The sequence below is a fragment of the Exophiala dermatitidis genome, assembly GCF_000230625.1.
Source record: "Exophiala dermatitidis NIH/UT8656 unplaced genomic scaffold supercont1.2, whole genome shotgun sequence".
In the NCBI taxonomy this organism is placed as follows: Eukaryota; Fungi; Ascomycota; class Eurotiomycetes; order Chaetothyriales; family Herpotrichiellaceae; genus Exophiala; species Exophiala dermatitidis.
Window position 1 is genome coordinate 2,078,497 of NW_008751647.1, and position 19,090 is coordinate 2,097,586.

Consider the following 19,090-nt stretch of genomic DNA (forward strand, 5'->3'; position numbering starts at 1 on the left):
CTCTTCCGCTCAGACTGTGGGCTGCCTTTCTTTATTTCTCAATTCAATCATCCCTAAGTCTTATCACGTCCAGGTTGTGCATTTCAACTCGAGATGTTGCGGGACGAGAAATGCAGTACTATTAGGCCAGCAGCGAAGAATACGTACCGGGTTGGCTTAAAGTTCCTTTCCCTTATGCCCTGTTTCACCAAGGAGACAGGAGGCCACAATATGAAACGCGCGCCTCAGCAGCAACCGTTTCAAGATCCAGATCCGCCAACCTCGATATCAGGGAGTACTACATGCCTATCTATACCTACAGATTTTCCTGTCTCTTGTCATTCTGGTCTTTCAAGTTTCTCGTTGCTTTCATTTTTCAGCCTTGTGTCTTTTTTTTTCGGGTTTTGCAACAATGAAGAACGAGCTGGTCTCGACGCTTGCGCTTTTGTTTCTGTTATATTTTATCGCCTCGGGGCGTACCTCTGGTCTGAATCAAGGCCAGCAGTCTATCATTTCTGCCGAAGACCCAGTTGACATTGACGTCCAGTCCGGGGTCAAGCAGTCATCAGAAGACAATTTTAAATTCCGACCTGCCAGTGTTGAAGAGCAGACTCCAGGATCTGAGTCACCTGACGACTTGCATGGCTTTCCAGCTGCCAATGAACCTGCTTATATTCATGAAGATGACGATGACACAGACATTGCGCAATCATCAGCTGCCGGCGTGACCCAAACCCATCGTCCCAATCTTCTTCCAGAGCCCGACTCGGACGGTGATGTTGCTGTCCAAACCATCGACCAAACCATCGACACCGATACCAATAACGAAGAATTTTTTTTTTCTACCTGGACCCACAAACCAATATGCACCGACTATTTCGAGGTTCTCCAAGCCCCCTTATGCGTCTTCACCAACGCCAGTTTCGCCAGCGGCCGAGGCATCTCCATCTTCACGACCCCAGCCATCGCGGCCGAAATGGCCAGCTTGCTACCATTCCACAATCCCACGGCCTTGACAAGTCGAGGGATCAACCATGGTTACCCACCACAGGCATCGTCGACGTCCACGTCCAAGTCTGAGTCCCAGAGTCAAACTCAGACACCATGGTACACCGCCCCAATCCCCGGAAAGGGAACAGGCATGCTCGCAAGCCAGCAACTTCACCGAGGCGACCTGATTCTCGCCACCACGCCCTATCTGCTGTCTTACATGGAGAACCTACTCTCAACCGTCGACAGGGAACACTATCTACGAATTGCTATCGAGCAGCTTCCCGAGCGGAGTAAAGAACATTATCTCAGTCTAGCCAAGATCTACGGCGATCCCAGGGTCGTCGTGCAGGATGTGGTCAAGGCCAATGCGTTTGAGATGCAGGTTGGGGGAAGGATGCATTTGGCTGTGTTTCCGGAGGCGTCGAGGATCAATCATGCTTGTGGGCCGAAGTAAGTCTGCACTTGGTGGATCTTTTATGTCCAGGAACAAGGCAAGAGGGAACATCTCAAAAAGGAAATTGCTAACGATCCACCACCTTTTTTTGTTGTATAGTGCCCAATACCACCTCCAACCCACCCTCTTAACACACTACGTCTACGCCGCCCGAAGCATCTCACCAGACGAAGAAATCACAATCGCCTACGCGCCGCCCTTGAAGTTTCGGTCCGATCGCATGGCGTATCTCGAGTCAACTTTTCATTTTAGATGTACTTGTTCGAGGTGTGCGGCCGCCGACGAGCGAAGCGAGGAGCGCGGCGAGGACGACGACAACAACAACAAATCCAAATCCAAATCCAACTCCGACGCCAATTCCAACGACAGATCCAACACCAACTCCAACTACAAACCCAACTCCAACGACAACTCACACACCGACGCCTATGCCAACAACCACCTCAGTACCGCAGACGATGCCGCCGTCGCCGACATCCACGCCCTCCAATGGTCCCTTTCCAACTGGGAGTCCAACAGCACAGCGAGCGTGAAAAAAGCCGAAATGTTGATCCGACTTTATCAGAAACTCGGGTTAGACGCCTTTATGGATACTCCGTACGGTCATGCGGCGTTGATATATAATGCTGTGGGCAGTGTGGGGGGGGCACAAAAGTACGCGAGACTTGCGGCGGAAGCTGCTTTGTTGAAATATGGTCCGGACGTAGATGGGGATATGGATGCGGCGAGGTCTATGGAGACGTGGCGAGAGTTGATGCGGAATCCGATGGGGCATTCGAGTTGGAGGAGGAGGAAGCAGACATAGGAAAACAAAGAAAAGCAACGACTTGACCTACCTTACTTACTGTATATGTAATATATGGATCTGGAATACAGTTAGATAGGTACCCATGGCAAAAGAAAAGACCCACAGACCAGAGTTATAAGAGAGCTGTGATACCGTCATCTAGAGTAGTAGTCCCTATTTGTAGGTAGGAGATGCAAGGGCTACAGAAAGACGGATTTCCGGGATAGTCACCAGAATCACCATCAACAACTGAGAGTAAGTTGAGCAATTCGACGCAACGTTCCGGAGTATATAGTACCTAAAGGCACATTGTACAAAAGACCTCAAACTCGTCACTGTGCATGCGTGTATAGACGTCGTGTAAGTAGTACTAATAGCTAACTAGTTACTAGTAGAAATGCAATGTAACGGGTATGCCACAGTAACTGACCACGATGACAACAACACACAACACAGCCGGCAACAACGGCGACCAAAGTCGGGAACCCGGTTGCTGAAAGTAGCCATTCGACGTTTCTCAGATTCCAATTGCGCATTCCAGAACCCTAGCGAATGTATATGACCTAGTAGGCCACCGTAGAACTGATTCATAACCCATGAGCCAAAAACAAAAAGAAGCAAAATCAACAGCCAACGTGACAAAAGTCACAACAGAGAGGGTATCAGATAGCCGCCCAAAAGCCAAAACAAAATCATCAAAATTGAAATAAAACAGAACGACACCGGGGAAATACCAGAAGCCAAAGGCATCCCTTTCACAGAAGTCTGTGGTGAGTCGACAAATCCATCCAAACGAGGAGACTCCAACAACCAAAGATATCATGAGGTCGTCATGCAAGAACGGATCCAAAATATCAAAACCATAGAGTGAGAACGTGTTCAATCTGTCGGCCGCGCGTTGCATGTGTAGAGTTGAACATACCACACCATAGGAGGCTTTGGGAGCTCGCCCCCAGGAATGTCAAGCGACCAAGATGAATCTTCTCCTCTAGAATCGTCAAAAGGGGGGTCGCGGGGAGAAGAAATACTGTAGTCTCGATATTGTCGCCTTTATTGATCAAACCCTTGCTGCATTGGCCACTGTCATATGGTCCCTGCTGTTGTGACGGGAATGGCCAGAGTAATTGTGATGTCCTTTCCAATGACCATGACTTTTGAAAAGCCCATGAGCAAGCTCGAGGTCATCACTGCTGGGACCGGCAAAGAACTCAGAGTCGACACCTCGTAGCTTCAAGCAGGCATTGCCCAACAGTCCTGCAGCTTCATGCGTCAATTCCCATCTCGTGCTCTCAAACGACTCCTTGAGAATCATCAACAGGCCCAGACATCGATTCTTGCCTTTGACATTCTCAAGATCATCAGGGGCTCGAACACCTCCCACATGGTTGAGATAATCCCGCATATCTGCCTCTTTTTGTCGGTATGTTGCAAAATCTTCCTCCTTAGGCGCAGGTTTAATGGGACCTTCGAGAGCAAATCCATAGCACCAGACCACCAATGCCGAAATGTAAAGCACCCAGGGGCGGTTCAATAGAAAGTCGTCTCGAGCAACATATTGATTCTGATCAAATGCTTGAGGTAGAATGGGACTGGCGTGGCCATATAATCGACTGTTGACACCGTCAATCCCATCATCTGGCGGGATGAGCACCTGGACGATAAACTTGAGGGCGTAAAATGCGGCGTCCCTAGCTGATGCTTTGAGGGCCCATTTTTGAATCTTCTCACGAATCACACTATAATCTTTGGGCGTGATTGAGCGGCCCAGGAGGCGATTGGCCCCTGCAAAGACTTGACAGTCTACGACATCCACGTGGGCAGCAATGTGAGCGAGGTGGTGTAGAACGGTACGTGACTCAAATATGTTTTCGTCATCCACAGGGCGAAGGAGACCGTGGAGGGGTGCTGCCGGCGTTCGGAGCGGAGACGTCGGGGTGGGAGCTGCTTCCGCAAGAGCCTCGTCGAAATCCCGCTTCCAGTTGTCGAATGCTCGTAACAAAACTCCCTTCCATTTATCGGGGCCGCCAAATGAAGTGGCAGTTCGAGCACCGAGGGAAGATATTTGCAGATCGCGTTGAGTCATATGCCAGGATACTGAGAGGAGACCGGCCATGATGATGGTGCGGCCGAAAGAATTGGTCCGCACTGGTTCCCCATTCAGAGTCCTCTTGAGCCCGTCAAGGAACATGGTGGGCTTGATACCATTGGTCTGCAATGCCAACTGTACGCGGCTGGCCTCTGCTGCAGAAATTGCCGACCATAGACCTTCATCACATGGCAATTGCATTCGCATTTCATGCGCGACCATCTTGGCGGCATGGCCAAACATTGTAGCATGGATTGAGTCAATGACGAACGCCGCGAAAGCAGCTCGGCGGGTTGCCTCCGTGGTGATCCAACGTTGCCATGCGTCTTCAGATTTAGTGGCTTCACTGCCAGAGAATGGCACCGACAATCTCCCGTTGTCTTGTTCGCCACGAAGACTCGGTGGCGAATCGGCGGCGGATCGACCCAGCAATGAACTACCCCGGCGCATCAGGGTAAGGGTGGAATCGTGGTGAATGTGGGCTCTTTCATGTAGAGCCCTAGTCGCGTACATCTTCTCGTACACTTCGATGAGCAACAAAGTCTGAAAGACCCACAACTTGGCAGGCGGTCTGAAGTCCTCATCCCGCACGATTTCCCATCTAACATGCCAGGCCACAAAATTGGCGAATTCCGCCGCAGAATCAGTCAAAGATGTGCCATACGCTTTGTCCAGTGTAGCAGCGCCAATGGCAATGACTGCAAGGAGCAATAGGTTGGGCGTACGGTCGGCCGAGAAGGTAGGCTTATGCAATATAGGCAGTTGTGCATGTTGATGATACCAATAAGAGCCGATGTACGTTTTCATCATACCGAGACTCAAAATGTGTCCGTCGCTTTGGAGATCACCTTCGAATACTGAATCTTTGCGTTTCTTAACAGCATCATGAGGGCGTTCAATAAACTGGGTCTGCATCAGGTGGAGAAGTTCTTGTCGTTTCGACTCGGACATGATGTACTGCCCGGTATCCGTTGTATCGAGAATACTCGTGACGCTCATTGGATGAGGAGCAGCGTGCGGTAGATAGCTGTTGGTCGACGTGGGACTCTGGGAAAAGTAAGGTGCTTGTATTTGCAGGGGTTCTTGGCCGCTGTAACTGGGTGCGTAGTTTGGAGACGAGAAGGTGTTGTTGGACCCGGGCTGGTTGTCGTTGAAAAGGCCCTGGGTGAAGTCACCTGCGACTGTGTAAGGGATGTTTGCATATTCGTCTATGCCAAAGGAAGAATATCCGTAGCCAGTGGTCAATTCAACGGAAGATATACCGCCGTTCATGACGGAGTAGGGGTAGGGATCGCCGTGGATGAGCGCATGGGATAGGGCTGCTGTAAAGGAGGCCTCTTCTGTACGAGATACTTCTGTAGCCTGGTAGGCGGCGGAGGTGTAGGTGGGTCCCGTTTCGGCTTGCTTGAAAAAGCCATTAGGAGCCGACTTTTCCAACCCTTCGAGGGAATCAGAACTGCCCTGGTCAAATGCGGGCGCCGAGGACGACGAGTATTGGCGAACGGGAGAAAGCGGATTGAGCGATCCTGAGGCTGCATCTCTTGTATGTGCTTGATTGTATGCGAAATCAGGGCGACTGAGGTCTCGCGGATTGAAGCTCTGCCTACGTATCTCAACCGGCCATGGTGCAATCTCTTGTTTCTGCACGGGACTCAATGGTTTCTCTCCCGTGCTGCTACTTCGGTTAAGGGGGCCATCAGGGCGAGGAACAATTGCTTGCGGTGTCGCAGGATGATAGCGTGCTTCTGTCGATAGCTCCGATGGAGAGACAGCATTATTGAGTATAGCAGAATGCGGCTTGAATCCAGGGGTTCCATTGGAACGCACCGGTGAGCCAGCAGTTGGCGTTCCTTGCTGCCCAGGCCCCTTTACTTTCGGCGCCGAAGTGGGATAGTTTTGTGCCCGATGGAGTTGACTCTGGAGGTCCTGTGACGGAGTATCCTGATTGCCCTGAGCGAAGGTATCGCGCTTGGATAGTTGAGATCCATGAGTGGTGTGGCGCTCCCTGTGACGAATGCAGAGGTCTTGTCTAACAAAATGCCTGCTACACTCTGGGTAGTCGCAGCGATAGATAGTCTTTGGAGTGTCTATGCCAAATTAGGAAAATGAAACAGTACACGCCGGCGAAGGACTCACGATTGAGTTGATGTCTGTAGAGGTGCTCTGCCCGGGAGTAACTTTTCCCACAGCCAGGGTGCCTACACTCGAACTTCTTGTCCGGATTTGGCTTGACAACTTTTCTCTTTTTCTTTGGAGGCTCTGCGGAGGCGTTGCCAGTCGAGTTCTGATGAAGAACATCATTATCTGGAGATGTTTTATCTGGCGCCTCCGGCTTTTGTTTCTCAGCTGATGCCGTGTCTGTATCCGCCATAGCCGCAAATATTCCGCAGACCTTTGTACCTCCGTTTCAGGAACTCAAAGGGGGAACAGCCTTGTCAGACAGTCGGTGAAGCAGGCGGCATCTTTAGAGAGGATCGGCAAAGAAGGGCCCCTGTTGTTGTGCACAGCAGGAAGGTCAGGCAAGTCTGGAAGCGCACATTGAGCACAGCTTCGATGACTGTCGAGAAGCTCGCTTCGTGTGACTGGGCCACTAGTAGTGAGCACAACACAGGATCACACTTGTATGGCAGCACTGCGCTTCTCCTACCTCTCGTTTCTAGCGTCGATAAGCCCCAAACTTGGCCAAGGACACCGGTCTATCAACGAGCTTGACGCGAGTCGAGTGCCGTGATGTGGGAGAGATGCGGGTTACAGATTGAAGCGATGTTGGCCAGGCTCACTTAATGCAGGTACAAGCACACCGACGACTGATTGAACTCAGGTGATCTCTGCGGGCAAGGCTGGCGCAGAGTGCGAAGAGAAGTGATTGCTTTTGCTGCTCTTCATGACCTGTGGCGAGAACGGAGCGTCCGATGCTGGCGAAGGCCTTCGACTTGTGCTGTGACCGCTTCTGGAGGAGGGTTCAAGTTGGCGATGTCAAGCTACGGGTCTCGGTTGTGGTCGTGCCTCACTGGAGTGAGATGCAATGCAGATGGCGGAGAAGATGGCTCACGAAATCAATCTGGTAATGCAGTGTCCATTGAGCGAGGTAATGCAGGGCGGCATGCATCAGCCATTCAGCAACCACAACGACGGGGGGTGTAGAAGGGAGACGGGCTGCGTGGGATGGAAGAATGTGTAGATTGAGTCAACGACCTGAAGGTTGGATTCAAGTGCAAGAGAAGAGGGATGGAGGGGGGGTTCTGGTGTAGGTGCCCAGTGGTCATGCAGGCAAAGTACTATACACGAACGTGTGCCCATGGTATACCCTGCAGTCACGGAAAGTGAGGTAGAACTAGTAGTTGTACCAGTGGTGGTAGTGATGGTGGTGGTGTGCGCAGGGCATCGGTGAGTCGGGCTGTCAGTCGCTGTAGCGGGAAGCCACGAAAATGACAGGACGAGGCCCGAGGCGCCCCAACGGGGCTTGCAGCCTAAGCACGGCTAAATTGCAACACCACTACACTGGCTAACGCGGTAGGGTTAAGGTGATGTTCTCTTGGGCATCTTCACGCGTCCCTAGGCGGGACATTGCAGCTGCAGTAAGCGGGGGAGCTGCAGAACCAACCCCGAACGGCTGAACCACTGCACTGAAGATGCCTGTGGCAGAATTAGGCGAGATGTACAATGTGATGCCGGTGAGAATTGCTTGTTATGTGGAAGCCTAGAATTGATATCAGCGCAATGCCATTACCTTGCCATGATTTGGCCAGCACGTTGATGCTTTGGATCTCGATGAAAACTGTACAACATTGACGTTCAAGTTGGCCATCAGCGCTACGCATAGTAACTCCACTGCCAGATCTTAGTACTGGTGTATGATCAACAGTGATGCGCCTGACTTCCCGTCTCTTCCCGCACGGCACGCGTTTTAGCGACCGAGTCCCCGAAAACCTTCAAGTTAGCTGCGTGTGCCTGTGTTGGTCACCGCCCGTAGCCTCAGAGGACAATAGGTATGGCTAGGTACCCTCAGCTTGAGGTTCAAGTTCTGCTCCCGATACTTGTTCTGATGCAGTTAGGGAGGGCAAGTGCAGCCCCCAATAGAAACCAATGAAAGTCCGCCGTGTACTACTTCTCTAGACTGCGGTGTAGTGCATCACAATCTGAACACTAAGATATGGCACCGACCTGGTCTCATCATCAATCGAGCTCAGTTCAGCCTCACCACTGAAGACGCCCAACGGGCAAATGCACCCCACGCTTCCTTCTATCCTTGTCCTTGTTGCTCAAGCCTTGCTGGCCAAGGAGATTTGCACTTGCTCACTGGGCGTTTTCCGAAGAGCCAACCATTTGGTCGGAACGACTCATTTACGAGCAACTCGGGCGCGTATTCGTTCGCAAATGCCGGATCATCGCAGCCTTTGAGGCGTCGACCACCTCATGGTGTAACACCCTTCCATCTTGTGCTACCACATCGGCGGCATCCGGCTGCTCAACGACGCTCGCTTAAACGCGGACGGTGCAGGCTGGCAGACCGGTATCCCGACACCCGATCCCTTCGACGAATTCTGATACCTCATGCAACATTTGCCAGAAGCTAGTACTCGGTGACAAGGTCATCTCTATGGCTCTGTGACCGAGCATGTCATATCCAAGATCCCTTGCACCATTCTTCTGGGAACAATTTCGAAGAATACATGGCCGAGCGACGGGATGACATGATCGTGCACAACTCGTCAAGCCACCATATGCCACTATGGCCAGGCTGTTTGTGACTTATCAGCAGCATTCAAGAAAGACGAAGGAAGAGTCTCCAAGTTCATGGTAGAAGCTAGGGACTTTCTCTGCAGCCCTTGACGCGTCGTTCAAGTTCTATCCTTCACCCGATCTCCGCGTTCTGTGCCGGATGCCCCAAGCAACGATCAATGTTGGAGAAATGCGAAGCTAACGCACGCAGATTTCTAAAACCATGCGGCTGGGCACGAACTCGGGGTTACGCACAGTGCAGTACAGTACATCCCAGGAAGCTTCCTGGAAGTTGGGGTCCAGTGGCTGCCTGATCTTGAGGGGAAGCCACCAGCACACACATCAATCCTGCACTGCAGGACTCAATCACTGCGTCCTGTTACCATCTGTAAGGCAATTCAGTCCCAGACTACCCTTGCACTTGCACGAAGGCCAGGTTGTCATCCGTTTAGCTCATTCGACACGGCGTGCGTCGAAAGCAGATAATACTTACTATCCGTGATTGAAGCAAGAGGCAGAGGTGAGTGAGTTTCAGTGCGGGGCGACTTTAGAATCCAGGGTAGCCATTCTGTGTACACATTATTGCATCGACAAATTGAACAGCCTCAAAAAAGCACTCGACTCTACATTCCCGTCTGACAATGGTGGCCAACAAGTGGTTGTGAGAAGATACCGCAAACAAGAATGTCCAGTCCGACAAAACCAAAGTCAAAGACTTATAATGGTTCGTGCCATTGCGGGAGAGTCAAGTAAGTCAGGATCGAAAAGATATCGTCGAGATATGCAACTTGCTGACGTTCGGCAGATTCACCATGAAGCTCTCCCCTCCGGTTGAAGATGGACCAGTCACGAATTGCAACTGTCAGTCAGCCTGAACCTGAACCTGAACATGCATGCTTCACGTGCTTCATTTTAATGCGCATCCTACTCTTCCACAACTATAGCCTCGGCGCCATGCTTACTGTCTTACACGGGCACAGGCTCGATCTGCCATATTAACGGCGCCCTGATGGTTTACCCACTCGAATCGAACATCACCTGGGAGAGCGGTTTCGACGAGATGAAGACCTACACATTCGGCCAGAAGAGGATTGCTCATACATTCTGCCCAACATGCGGGACCAGCATTAGCGGGAAGAGTACTGATCCCAACTTCTTCGCCCACAATCGGGCTATCAATGTTAGTCAACCTCACGAGCTCCTGTGTCATTTCTCCTATTTCACGGGTCCACCAGGCTCGATCCACGTTGCCTAAGGTTCTCAGAACCCTGCATCATGGGCTCTTACCAAGGCTATTTTCCTCTATCAATACTGGCCTGGAGCCTTTCTTCACATTTGGCCCTCCCCCCTGATGCTCTCTCCCATTCAATTTTGTCAAATATGGAGACAAGAAGGATGCATCTGTCCAAAGACCACTTCAGGCTAACATACCATGCCGAATCTAGGTGCGGGTACTGAAAGACGTCGACATTGACAAGTTGAATCTCAGGAAAGTAGACGGCCGTTCTCTTTAGTACCCTTACTAGGGAAATCCGGTTGCCTCGGGTTTTCAAACTTCACTTTTCCGATGTTATCGTACATTGCCTTCAGGGTTTGTTTTGCTCCTCGGCGAACTGACACTGCGCCATTTCGTCCCTTCCCTTCGTACCCATCCATCACAATTGACCACTGCAATGACCTATACCTGCCTACCTAGACAGCTCAAATGTCATCTCATCGCCGCGGAAAGAAAAAAAAAACGTCTCTTTTCATGGCAGCTCAAAATAAACCCCCTCCATAACCCATGAACCAAACAAACACGCACACGCTGGAGCACTCTACCCTCCCCTGATCTCGCCCTCGTGATGCGAGAGAAGAAACTAACGTCCTGGTTGAAAACCCCTCATACTAATCTTTCTCTTCGTGCGGCGCAGGAAAGTCAACGGTCGCCAGATTGCGACACCATCCAAAGAGGAACTCTCCAAACCTGGCGTGTATCTGAATTGACGTGTACAACGAAAGCCATGCATACAGTGGATCTTTGGGGTTACCCAGACTTCTGCTTTCACACTGCAGTTCGCATCACAGAACTGGCAGACTGTATGCGTGGCAACGGCTGAAGTACCCTGCAGTGCGGTGGATGATGACTAGACTAGAAAGTTCTCCAGTGGAGGACAGCGGATGAAAAGGATACAGTGCCTACCTAGGTAAGGCGGCCACTGCATGTCGCCGAGAGCCATGTCAATGAGTGACCGCTACTAGTATTCGCTACTAGGTAGATACCCGACACCTACTGTAGGTACATGAGCTATTAGTACCACCAGATTTGACCTGTTTTCCCGTGCAGCACACCAGCGCAAGAGTTGAGTCCTGGCTTCTGTGTGCAGTTCAGCATACTAGTAGAGCCCTCTAAACCATTCTTTTGGCCCGTCGTGCATCCTTGCACGTTGTCCAACAGCCGTTGGGCAATCCCAATGCAACCCAACCTCGGAACACCTTGCAGTCCGACTGTGTTGCAGGCCATGCATTCTGTGGTCATTCAATGTCTGGAATCTTTCTCCTGACGCACCATGATGTGCCTGAACTCCATTACCAGTATTGGCCCCCGTAAGGCCGTAAAATGCAGATTCAAATCTCTGAACGCCCATCCCTTCTATAATGCGCCGCGCCTCGCCATCCGAATCCAATCCCCCCTGGTACTCCAGGGACCCATGTCGCTCGAACAAGAGGCGTGTTTGACCAGAATACCTCTCGATGCAGTGTAACAGATGCAAAACCCAACCAATACCACTCCTAGACCCAGACTCCTCAGTTATTCCCATGCTTCTCCTTCAAACCCTCAGCGAAGAGAACGCCACATTTTGCAAACCTCGACCGATTATTAAGTAGATGTCGGCAACATATACAGCGCCGTCCCCAGAGCAGTCAGGCCCACCCCGGCCCACCACCAACGATCCGGGTTAACTGGGTCCCTGGGTTTAAAAACGGTATTCTTGTTCATGGGCGCCACCAGTCTTTGCTGTTCTTGGGTGTCTGTATCTGTGGCCCTATCTCCTCCCTCGGAAGATCTCTTGACGCGGCTCTTTCCCGTGGCGGTCGGGGCGCCTGATGTGGGATTCAGGGTCTGGGTGGGCAGCATCTGTGGCGGCGTTGCGGCAAGGTACATGGGCTGCATGGGCGAGCCGTCGAATTTGAACAGGTTCAACCGTTTCACGTTGTGGTAAGGGTCCGTCAGGACTTCGTACGATTTAAAAAGTTCGGGCTGCTCGTAGCGAATGTAGATGGAATGATCGTAGGAACAGGGGGTCGAGGTCAGTTGCCGCCCGTCGACGCCAAACGGTTCGAGGACAATGCTCCCGTTACCGGGAAGCGAGTAGGTGCCGTGTTGCCATTGCATGATTCCTGATGGGCAGTTTGGGGCCGCCGCTGTGAAAATGGGTTAGTTTTTCTGGAATGCAGGGACTGTCATATCATTATGATCTCGAGAAGATCGTCGACTCGTCTGTCTTGCTTGACGAGGGAATGGAATAAAAACGCGGACGTACGATTGGAAATGGCCCTGTAATACGCCTCTTCATAGTATCCATCGCTTGTAAAAGAGTAGGATATTCCCGTCAATTCGGGCTCGATTAATCGGTCGGCGACGGGGTTGTAGAAGCCCTGCAAAACATGAAATTTAGAATGGTGTTGGTCTTAATTGTTTCGAGACCATGGAGAAAAGGTGTGCTTTAGGTGTGTAGGTAGGTAGGTGGCCTTACCGGTCCGGTCATGACCTTCTTCGATTTCGTGGTCCATGTTCCAACGAGGTCGGTATCGTATTGTGCTGCCGCCAGCGACGCGAGAGCCAGGGCCAGCGAGAGGGTAACAACTGCTCTTTCTATCGAGGAGGCCATTATTATCCTTGTCTTCCGTGGTGTAAAGATCGCAGGTGGTGTTGACGGAAGGATGCACTCCGTGCTGAAAGGAGCGAGAATATCTGATTAGGTGTAGGGAAAAAGGGACCAGGATAGAGAGAGGCGCGTTGGCGAGACTACTACTTGGTGTGGTTCGTTTCAGGTTGGGGATCTGGGCTGGGCTGCTTGTTTGCGGACCCTGCCAGTGGATCGACGCGGACACTACTACAACTACAACTACCGTCGCGGTACTACTACTACGGGCACCGCAGTTCTGGCAAACTGAACTGAACTGTCCGTTTGTCCCTCGCCTCAGGCTTTACTTTGGTTCAAGTTCAAGTTAGTGATGATTGCCGTTTACTGACACTGCACTGCACTGCACGGGACGCGACAGAAAACTGCTGGTTCGCATTGACTGTACCGCTCACTGCGACCGCGGAGCCTGCGCCTTGATTCGGTCTCCCACAGTTTGCCTTCAGGCCAAGCCCCGACATGTGCACAAAAATAGACAATGATTTAGCATCATCTCCGCTGGCCAGATAGACGAGAAGACTATTATCATCATCATCAGCATCACCACCTCCTCTACGTACCCTCCAGCTTGCATTCACCACGGGACTTTCTGTTCTCGACCCGGCCTGTCGGTGCACCATGTGCCAATGCAACCAGTCAAAGGACAAGGTCTAGGTTCGATGAGGCTAAAGTCTCTTTTGTATACATGTACGTTGCGGGCGATGTCCTCAACCACCAGCAGTCTCGGTGAACAGAAGGACCTGCTACGAAAGAGAGTGGCGGAGCAAATCAAGAAACTCGACCCGCAGGAGATCGAAAGACAGTGTAGGATATCATTGCCCGCAAAGTAGTAGGTCCGACACTGACGGGAAAAAAGCGAGGATCATCACCGAGCATGTCTTGCAGCTGCCGGCCTACCAAGATGCGACATCTATAGCAGTATTTTTGTCCATGCCTGCAAGGGAAGTCTCAACTCGTGATATCGTGTTGCAAGCCTTTGACGATGGAAAATCCGTATTCGTCCCGTATCTACATGCGGGAGATGCTCCCAAATCCAGAGTCATGACCATGTTGCAGTTGCATGACCAGGCCGATTTCGAATCCTTGAAACCAGATGCCTGGGGAATTCCTTCCATTTCCAAAGACTCGGTAGAGAGAAGAAGAAACGCTCTCGGTGGCATTGGTATCTCGAATGCGCCTTTAGAAGGTCAAGATCACTACCCGCTTCTGGATCTCATCCTCACACCGTCGGTCGCCTTCGACCAGCACCACCGCCGTCTGGGCCATGGCAAAGGTTTCTATGACCGCTATCTCCAAACTTATAAGAACGCGCTCGACTCCAGCAAGGCTGCACGGAAAATGCCACACTTGGGTAAGCATAACATCTCCACCTCTTCCAGATCCACCAACTCATCCTTTTCCCTGCAGTTGGAGTTGCCTTGCGCGAGCAATTATTGCCGCCAGGCGAGGAAGTCCCTGTCACTGAGCATGACTGGCCAGTCGATGAGGTCGTCGTAGCCGAGAATTGATGGCGGGCGACGGGGCCTCCTCCATTTTCCACATCATCGTACCCATGAACAGCAGGTTGCAGTCTCTGCACGTTTCCCGAGTAGATAGAATTGTAGCTGGGTGCACCGCAAAGATAATGCTCGATCCGTTGGCGGCGTTCAGCTCAGGGATTGAATCAGGGAAACATTGTCTCCCTTGAGTAGAATTTGTCCTAAAGCCGATTAGCCATGCGTCCCTTCTTACAGACCTCATTTCACCCTTACCAAGCTGCCGTCTCTTTTCAGGGCTATCTCTGGTGGCTAATTGTACTTCGACCGCATCGTCGATCACCAGGTTCATGAACTCGTCGAAACCCTACAATTCGTCAGCTGAGATCCTCCACTATCTCCTTTCGCTGCATACCCGGATCTTTCCCTCAATTCGCGTGCGCAGGTTCTCGTAGAGCCATATCGACACCGTGGAGCGCTTTTGTAGCAGGCTGAAGATGAAATGAATAGGCGCAAGAAGCGTTTTGCGACCTCCTCCTTGGCCGCGACCCGCCATTGTGAAATAAGCTGGAAGTCGGAGTCGTGTTGATTAGGGATATTCGGGCGGATGATCTTTCTCTCGAGAAGATTGTAAGGACGCAGGCTCGTCGAAAAGGCGGTGCGTTTGTAAGTACTACAATGTAGTATCGTCGACGATATTTTGCTGCTAGTCCAGTCGCCGACGTGCAGTGCCAGTAGTAGTAGTAGTGCTGGTCAAATGCGGAGGAAACTTGAAGGCGGCGGCAGAAAAGTGGGCGAAGTTTCGGCGCCGTACAGTGTCAAAGAAAGCGCAGGCCTTTTCAAACTGAGGTCATTTACAAAACACCATTACGGGCAATCAGTCACTTTGGCTTCTGACCACTGCAACAGACAACGATCCCCAAACATTCATTTTGCAAGATCATCTGCGACTTAACCCACGGCTCCCTCTCCTCCGTCTACCACTTACATATAGTAGCCGGATCACTTCGACACTGCATGACAACGACCGCCATCCTCTCCTGACCCCCAGGCTAAGAGCCTCTGGCTTCCACCCCCAAATCATTCCACCATGGCCGATAGAACAGACGCAGCCAGCCACTATGCGCCGGTGCTTACGGCGCTGGCAACGATGCAAAGTAACGTTGCGGGCAAACAAAAGACGGAAGCCCACGAGTATCTCGAAAAGTTCCAGAAATCGGTGGGTGGACATCATGATGCCGCATCTTGAGCGTACACTCATCTTGTCACAGTCGGAAGCGTGGACTACTACGCATGCCATTTTACGAGACACGTCGGCACCGGTCGAAGCAAGATTGTTTGCCGCAACGACTTTGAAGGGAAAGGTTCGCAAGGCCACCGATCCAGCGACCTCAGTTGCTGACTACTCTAGATCACCTATGACCTTCACCAGCTTCCAGACGACGCCTGGACACCCCTCCGGGATTCGCTTCTTTCTTTGCTTCAGTCCTATATTTCTGGTCCACGACCGATCCGAACGCAGCTCTGCGTGTGCATCGCCCGGTTAGCCATCCAACTGACATCCTGGAAGGACGTTCTCGGAACAGTTGGGTCAGCGGTCGGTACAAGTAGTGATGGCGGAGATTGTCTGCTCGACTTCCTGCGAATCCTACCAGAAGAGGTCACAGAAGGCCGCAAGATCAACCTTTCAGTATGTTCGACTGCGCAGCCTTTGATATTCGGCTTGACGGCAACACCATCTTTGGCCACCGATCACAGTCTAATTCAGCATTTCAATCTAGGAAGAGGAACTTGCCGATAGGACGAAGGAACTGCTTGAGGATAATGCCGCTCAGGTTCTCAACCTTCTTGTGTCATACGCTGGCTCATCAGGTAGGATACTGTCGGCCCATATCTGATGCATGCTGTAATACTGACTTTGGGCCAGCGCAAGCAACTCACAACCCTCGCTTGTACTCGTGTATAGCCTCATGGCTCCGCGAGATCCCGATCATCGACGTCGTGAACTCGCCTTTGCTAAACAACATCATCGAAGCTCTCAACGACAATGACTCCTTCGAGGCTGCTGTGGATTGCCTGTGCGCCATGTTCAGGGACACTCGAGACGTCGATGAATCACAAAGCGTCATTCGAGTGCTCTACCCCCGGATTGTTAACCTCCGACCGATGATTCTACAAGCCGCCTCTATGGAAGACCAGGATCTCATGAAGGGCATCACAAGACTCTTCGCGGAAGCTGGAGAAGCCTGGGTGGTCCTTATTGCACGAATGCCTGATCAATTCCGAGCACTTGTCGAATGTGTGCTGGAATGCTGTATCCGCGATCGAGATCGAGAGGCCATATCTGTCACTTTTATCTTCTGGTACGAGCTCAAACAGTGTCTCACACTGGAGAAATACATGCCGGCTCGAGCGTCGCTGGCTGATCTGTACTCGAAATTGGTCGATGTTATGATCAAGCACCTAGAATACCCCACGCCAGAAGATGGGGATGAATCAGACTTGTTCGACGGCGACCGGGAGCAGGAAGACAAATTCCGCAGTTTCCGACACAGCATGGGTGATGTTCTGAAGGACTGTTGTGAAGTTATCGGTGTCACACAGTGTCTCAGTAAAGCCTTTGCTCTGATACAGAGTTGGGGACAGAAGTACGCCTCACTGGTGTCCGGAACCAATGTACCTCATTGGCAAGAACTCGAGGCGCCTCTGTTCAGTTTAAGAGCGATGGGACGCATGGTCAGCCCTGAAGAAAATTCCGTGCTTCCACAGGTCATACCTCTTCTCACCACTGTGCCCGACCATGAAAAGCTTAAATTCCAGGCGATTATGGCGCTCGCCCGGTACACCGAATGGACGGCCCAGCATCCAGAGACACTTGAAGCACAACTGAATTATGTCATCTCGGGCTTCAGTCACAATTCTCAGGAGGTTGTTCAAGCGGCAGCTCTAGCCTTCCGCTTTTTGGGGACTGACTGCTCCAAGCTCCTTGGTGATCACATTCCTCAGCTTCACCAGTTCTACGAAAGCGTCATCGACAAGCTGAAGCCATCGAGTCAGGAAGAGGTTACAGAAGGCGTGGCTGCAGTGGTGGCCGTGCAACCGGTCAACAAGACGTATGAGACTTTGAAAATGTTCTGCGACCCGGTCATGAACCGAGTGGTTTCATTTGCGTCCCATGCCAAAGATGAAAATGCCGAAAAGGTCGTTGCTGACTATCTAGGGCTGGTGACGATCTTTTTTGACTGTGTTCAACCCTACGTCTCGCCATCGGAGCAAAATCCGGCTGTGAAATACTGTCAAGAAATCCTGCCTGCTCTTTCCGGCATCGCAAAGCACTTCACACGCTCAATACCGATTCTGGAACGAGTGTGCAAATGCTACCGCACCATGGTCATCTCCTACCGAACCGCCACTGCTCCTCTTCTTCCTACACTAGCCACGAGCATCGCCGAAGGATTCCAAGCATCAAGACAAGGATGTTTCCTCTGGGCCACGGACGCAGTTATTCGAGAATTTTCCTACGGGGCCGAGTTCGTTGACGAAGCGACCAGCGAGAACGTGTTCCAGTTCTTTGCACAGCAGGCGACAGTGTTTTTCAAGATCCTGAACGAACTGCAGCCTGTTGAGCTTCCCGATGTGATCGAGGACTTTTTCCGGCTGGCTTCGGACGCCGTTCGATTCTACCCTACCAAAACCATTACTTCTCATCTGGCCCTTCCCATGGTCCAGGCATCTTTGACCGCTCTGACCTTGCAATCGATGGAACCTATTCAAGCAGCCTTGCTTTTCTTGCGCGACTTTCTTGATTTCGGGTTTGAAAATCCTCCCGTGTCCAACCTCAGCAGTCCTGACGGACAACCTCCGGCTCCCACACCTCCAGAAGTCCGGACTGCGGTGAAACAAGTTCTCAACTCGACTGGTCAACAGCTGGTCCACCGAGTCTTGACCGGGATGATGTTTAGTTTCCCCGAGGATTGCTTCCCGGATGCTTCCGCCATTTTATTGACGCTGTTCAATCTCGATCCCCCGGCCGCCGCTCAGTGGGTGCAAGGAACGTTACAGCTCTTGCCCGCTGGCACGTTGAAGCCTGCTGAGGCCAATAAACTGATGAAGGGCATCAGTGACAAGCTACAGCAGAATGAGCCGCGCAAAGTCAGGGTTTTGCTTCAGGACTTTACCAACTCCTACCGCCGGCGGAATGTGGCGCCGCGAGAAGGTTTGGGCAGATTGGAGGCGACCAGGTTCAGATTTAGCGGTTGAAGATTGCACAACTTCGGATGAATTACTAGATGGGGACCAGATCGTAGTAGAGTGTACTAGCTAGGGGGGCGGAGATGATACGAAGAGCCTGAATGGATGCCATCAAAGAGAGCTCCCATGCCAGTTGAGCCCCATACGAACAACATCCTCCGAGCATCACCATTATCATTTCGAGCAGATCCTACGAGAGTGAGGGCGCAACTCATTCCAAGGGGTAGCAGAGCCTCTGAGTGGATCTTGACACTGCATGTCTGGTCATGTTTCTTGCTTGGTCGAAAAAGATCTCCCTGTCGACAGAAGCAAGATCAAAGGTCAACATCGCCCTCAACCCTGCTAGTGTCTTCTCAGTGTCAGTCCTTACCTCGGAAGGCCAGGCAGGTTGACTCGGTTCTGCAGGTTCAGCCCACACAGATCCTGAAGGCCGATCGA

General features: G+C 51.7%; 7 protein-coding genes across 7 annotated transcripts; 4 read left to right on the forward strand and 3 right to left on the reverse strand.

Moving 5' to 3' along the window:
* Positions 1 to 391: 391 nt before the first annotated feature.
* HMPREF1120_02237 (uncharacterized protein) lies at positions 392 to 2,231 on the forward strand (the record flags this gene model as incomplete). The annotated part of the gene is made up of 2 exons (XM_009156273.1): positions 392 to 1,422; positions 1,526 to 2,231. The coding sequence occupies 2 exons, from the start codon at positions 392 to 394 to the stop codon at positions 2,229 to 2,231; spliced, it is 1,737 nt and encodes a 578-aa protein (XP_009154521.1).
* HMPREF1120_02238 (uncharacterized protein) lies at positions 2,215 to 7,713 on the reverse strand. Its single transcript, XM_009156274.1, has 4 exons — positions 6,947 to 7,713; positions 6,436 to 6,881; positions 2,342 to 6,386; positions 2,215 to 2,291 (listed from the first exon to the last, which is right to left on the reverse strand). The coding sequence occupies exons 2-3, from the start codon at positions 6,668 to 6,670 to the stop codon at positions 3,271 to 3,273; spliced, it is 3,351 nt and encodes a 1,116-aa protein (XP_009154522.1). The 5' UTR covers positions 6,671 to 6,881; positions 6,947 to 7,713; the 3' UTR covers positions 2,215 to 2,291; positions 2,342 to 3,270.
* A 2,120-nt stretch (positions 7,714 to 9,833) lies between these two features.
* On the forward strand, positions 9,834 to 10,276 carry HMPREF1120_02239 (uncharacterized protein; the record flags this gene model as incomplete). The annotated part of the gene is made up of 2 exons (XM_009156275.1): positions 9,834 to 9,882; positions 10,002 to 10,276. The coding sequence occupies 2 exons, from the start codon at positions 9,834 to 9,836 to the stop codon at positions 10,274 to 10,276; spliced, it is 324 nt and encodes a 107-aa protein (XP_009154523.1).
* HMPREF1120_02240 (uncharacterized protein) lies at positions 10,229 to 13,186 on the reverse strand. The gene is made up of 3 exons (XM_009156276.1): positions 12,759 to 13,186; positions 12,546 to 12,660; positions 10,229 to 12,426 (listed from the first exon to the last, which is right to left on the reverse strand). The coding sequence occupies exons 1-3, from the start codon at positions 12,891 to 12,893 to the stop codon at positions 11,882 to 11,884; spliced, it is 795 nt and encodes a 264-aa protein (XP_009154524.1). The 5' UTR covers positions 12,894 to 13,186; the 3' UTR covers positions 10,229 to 11,881.
* A 441-nt stretch (positions 13,187 to 13,627) lies between these two features.
* Positions 13,628 to 14,434, forward strand: HMPREF1120_02241 (5-formyltetrahydrofolate cyclo-ligase; the record flags this gene model as incomplete). Its single annotated transcript, XM_009156277.1, has 3 exons — positions 13,628 to 13,730; positions 13,783 to 14,277; positions 14,334 to 14,434. The coding sequence occupies 3 exons, from the start codon at positions 13,628 to 13,630 to the stop codon at positions 14,432 to 14,434; spliced, it is 699 nt and encodes a 232-aa protein (XP_009154525.1).
* Positions 13,727 to 15,232, reverse strand: HMPREF1120_02242 (small nuclear ribonucleoprotein E). Its single transcript, XM_009156278.1, has 3 exons — positions 14,817 to 15,232; positions 14,678 to 14,768; positions 13,727 to 14,625 (listed from the first exon to the last, which is right to left on the reverse strand). Exons 1-3 carry the CDS (start codon positions 14,955 to 14,957, stop codon positions 14,573 to 14,575), a joined length of 285 nt encoding a protein of 94 aa, XP_009154526.1. The 5' UTR covers positions 14,958 to 15,232; the 3' UTR covers positions 13,727 to 14,572.
* Positions 15,233 to 15,491: 259 nt separating this feature from the next.
* HMPREF1120_02243 (uncharacterized protein) lies at positions 15,492 to 18,661 on the forward strand (the record flags this gene model as incomplete). The annotated part of the gene is made up of 5 exons (XM_009156279.1): positions 15,492 to 15,620; positions 15,673 to 15,765; positions 15,813 to 16,091; positions 16,183 to 16,273; positions 16,329 to 18,661. The coding sequence occupies 5 exons, from the start codon at positions 15,492 to 15,494 to the stop codon at positions 18,659 to 18,661; spliced, it is 2,925 nt and encodes a 974-aa protein (XP_009154527.1).
* Positions 18,662 to 19,090: the final 429 nt, after the last annotated feature.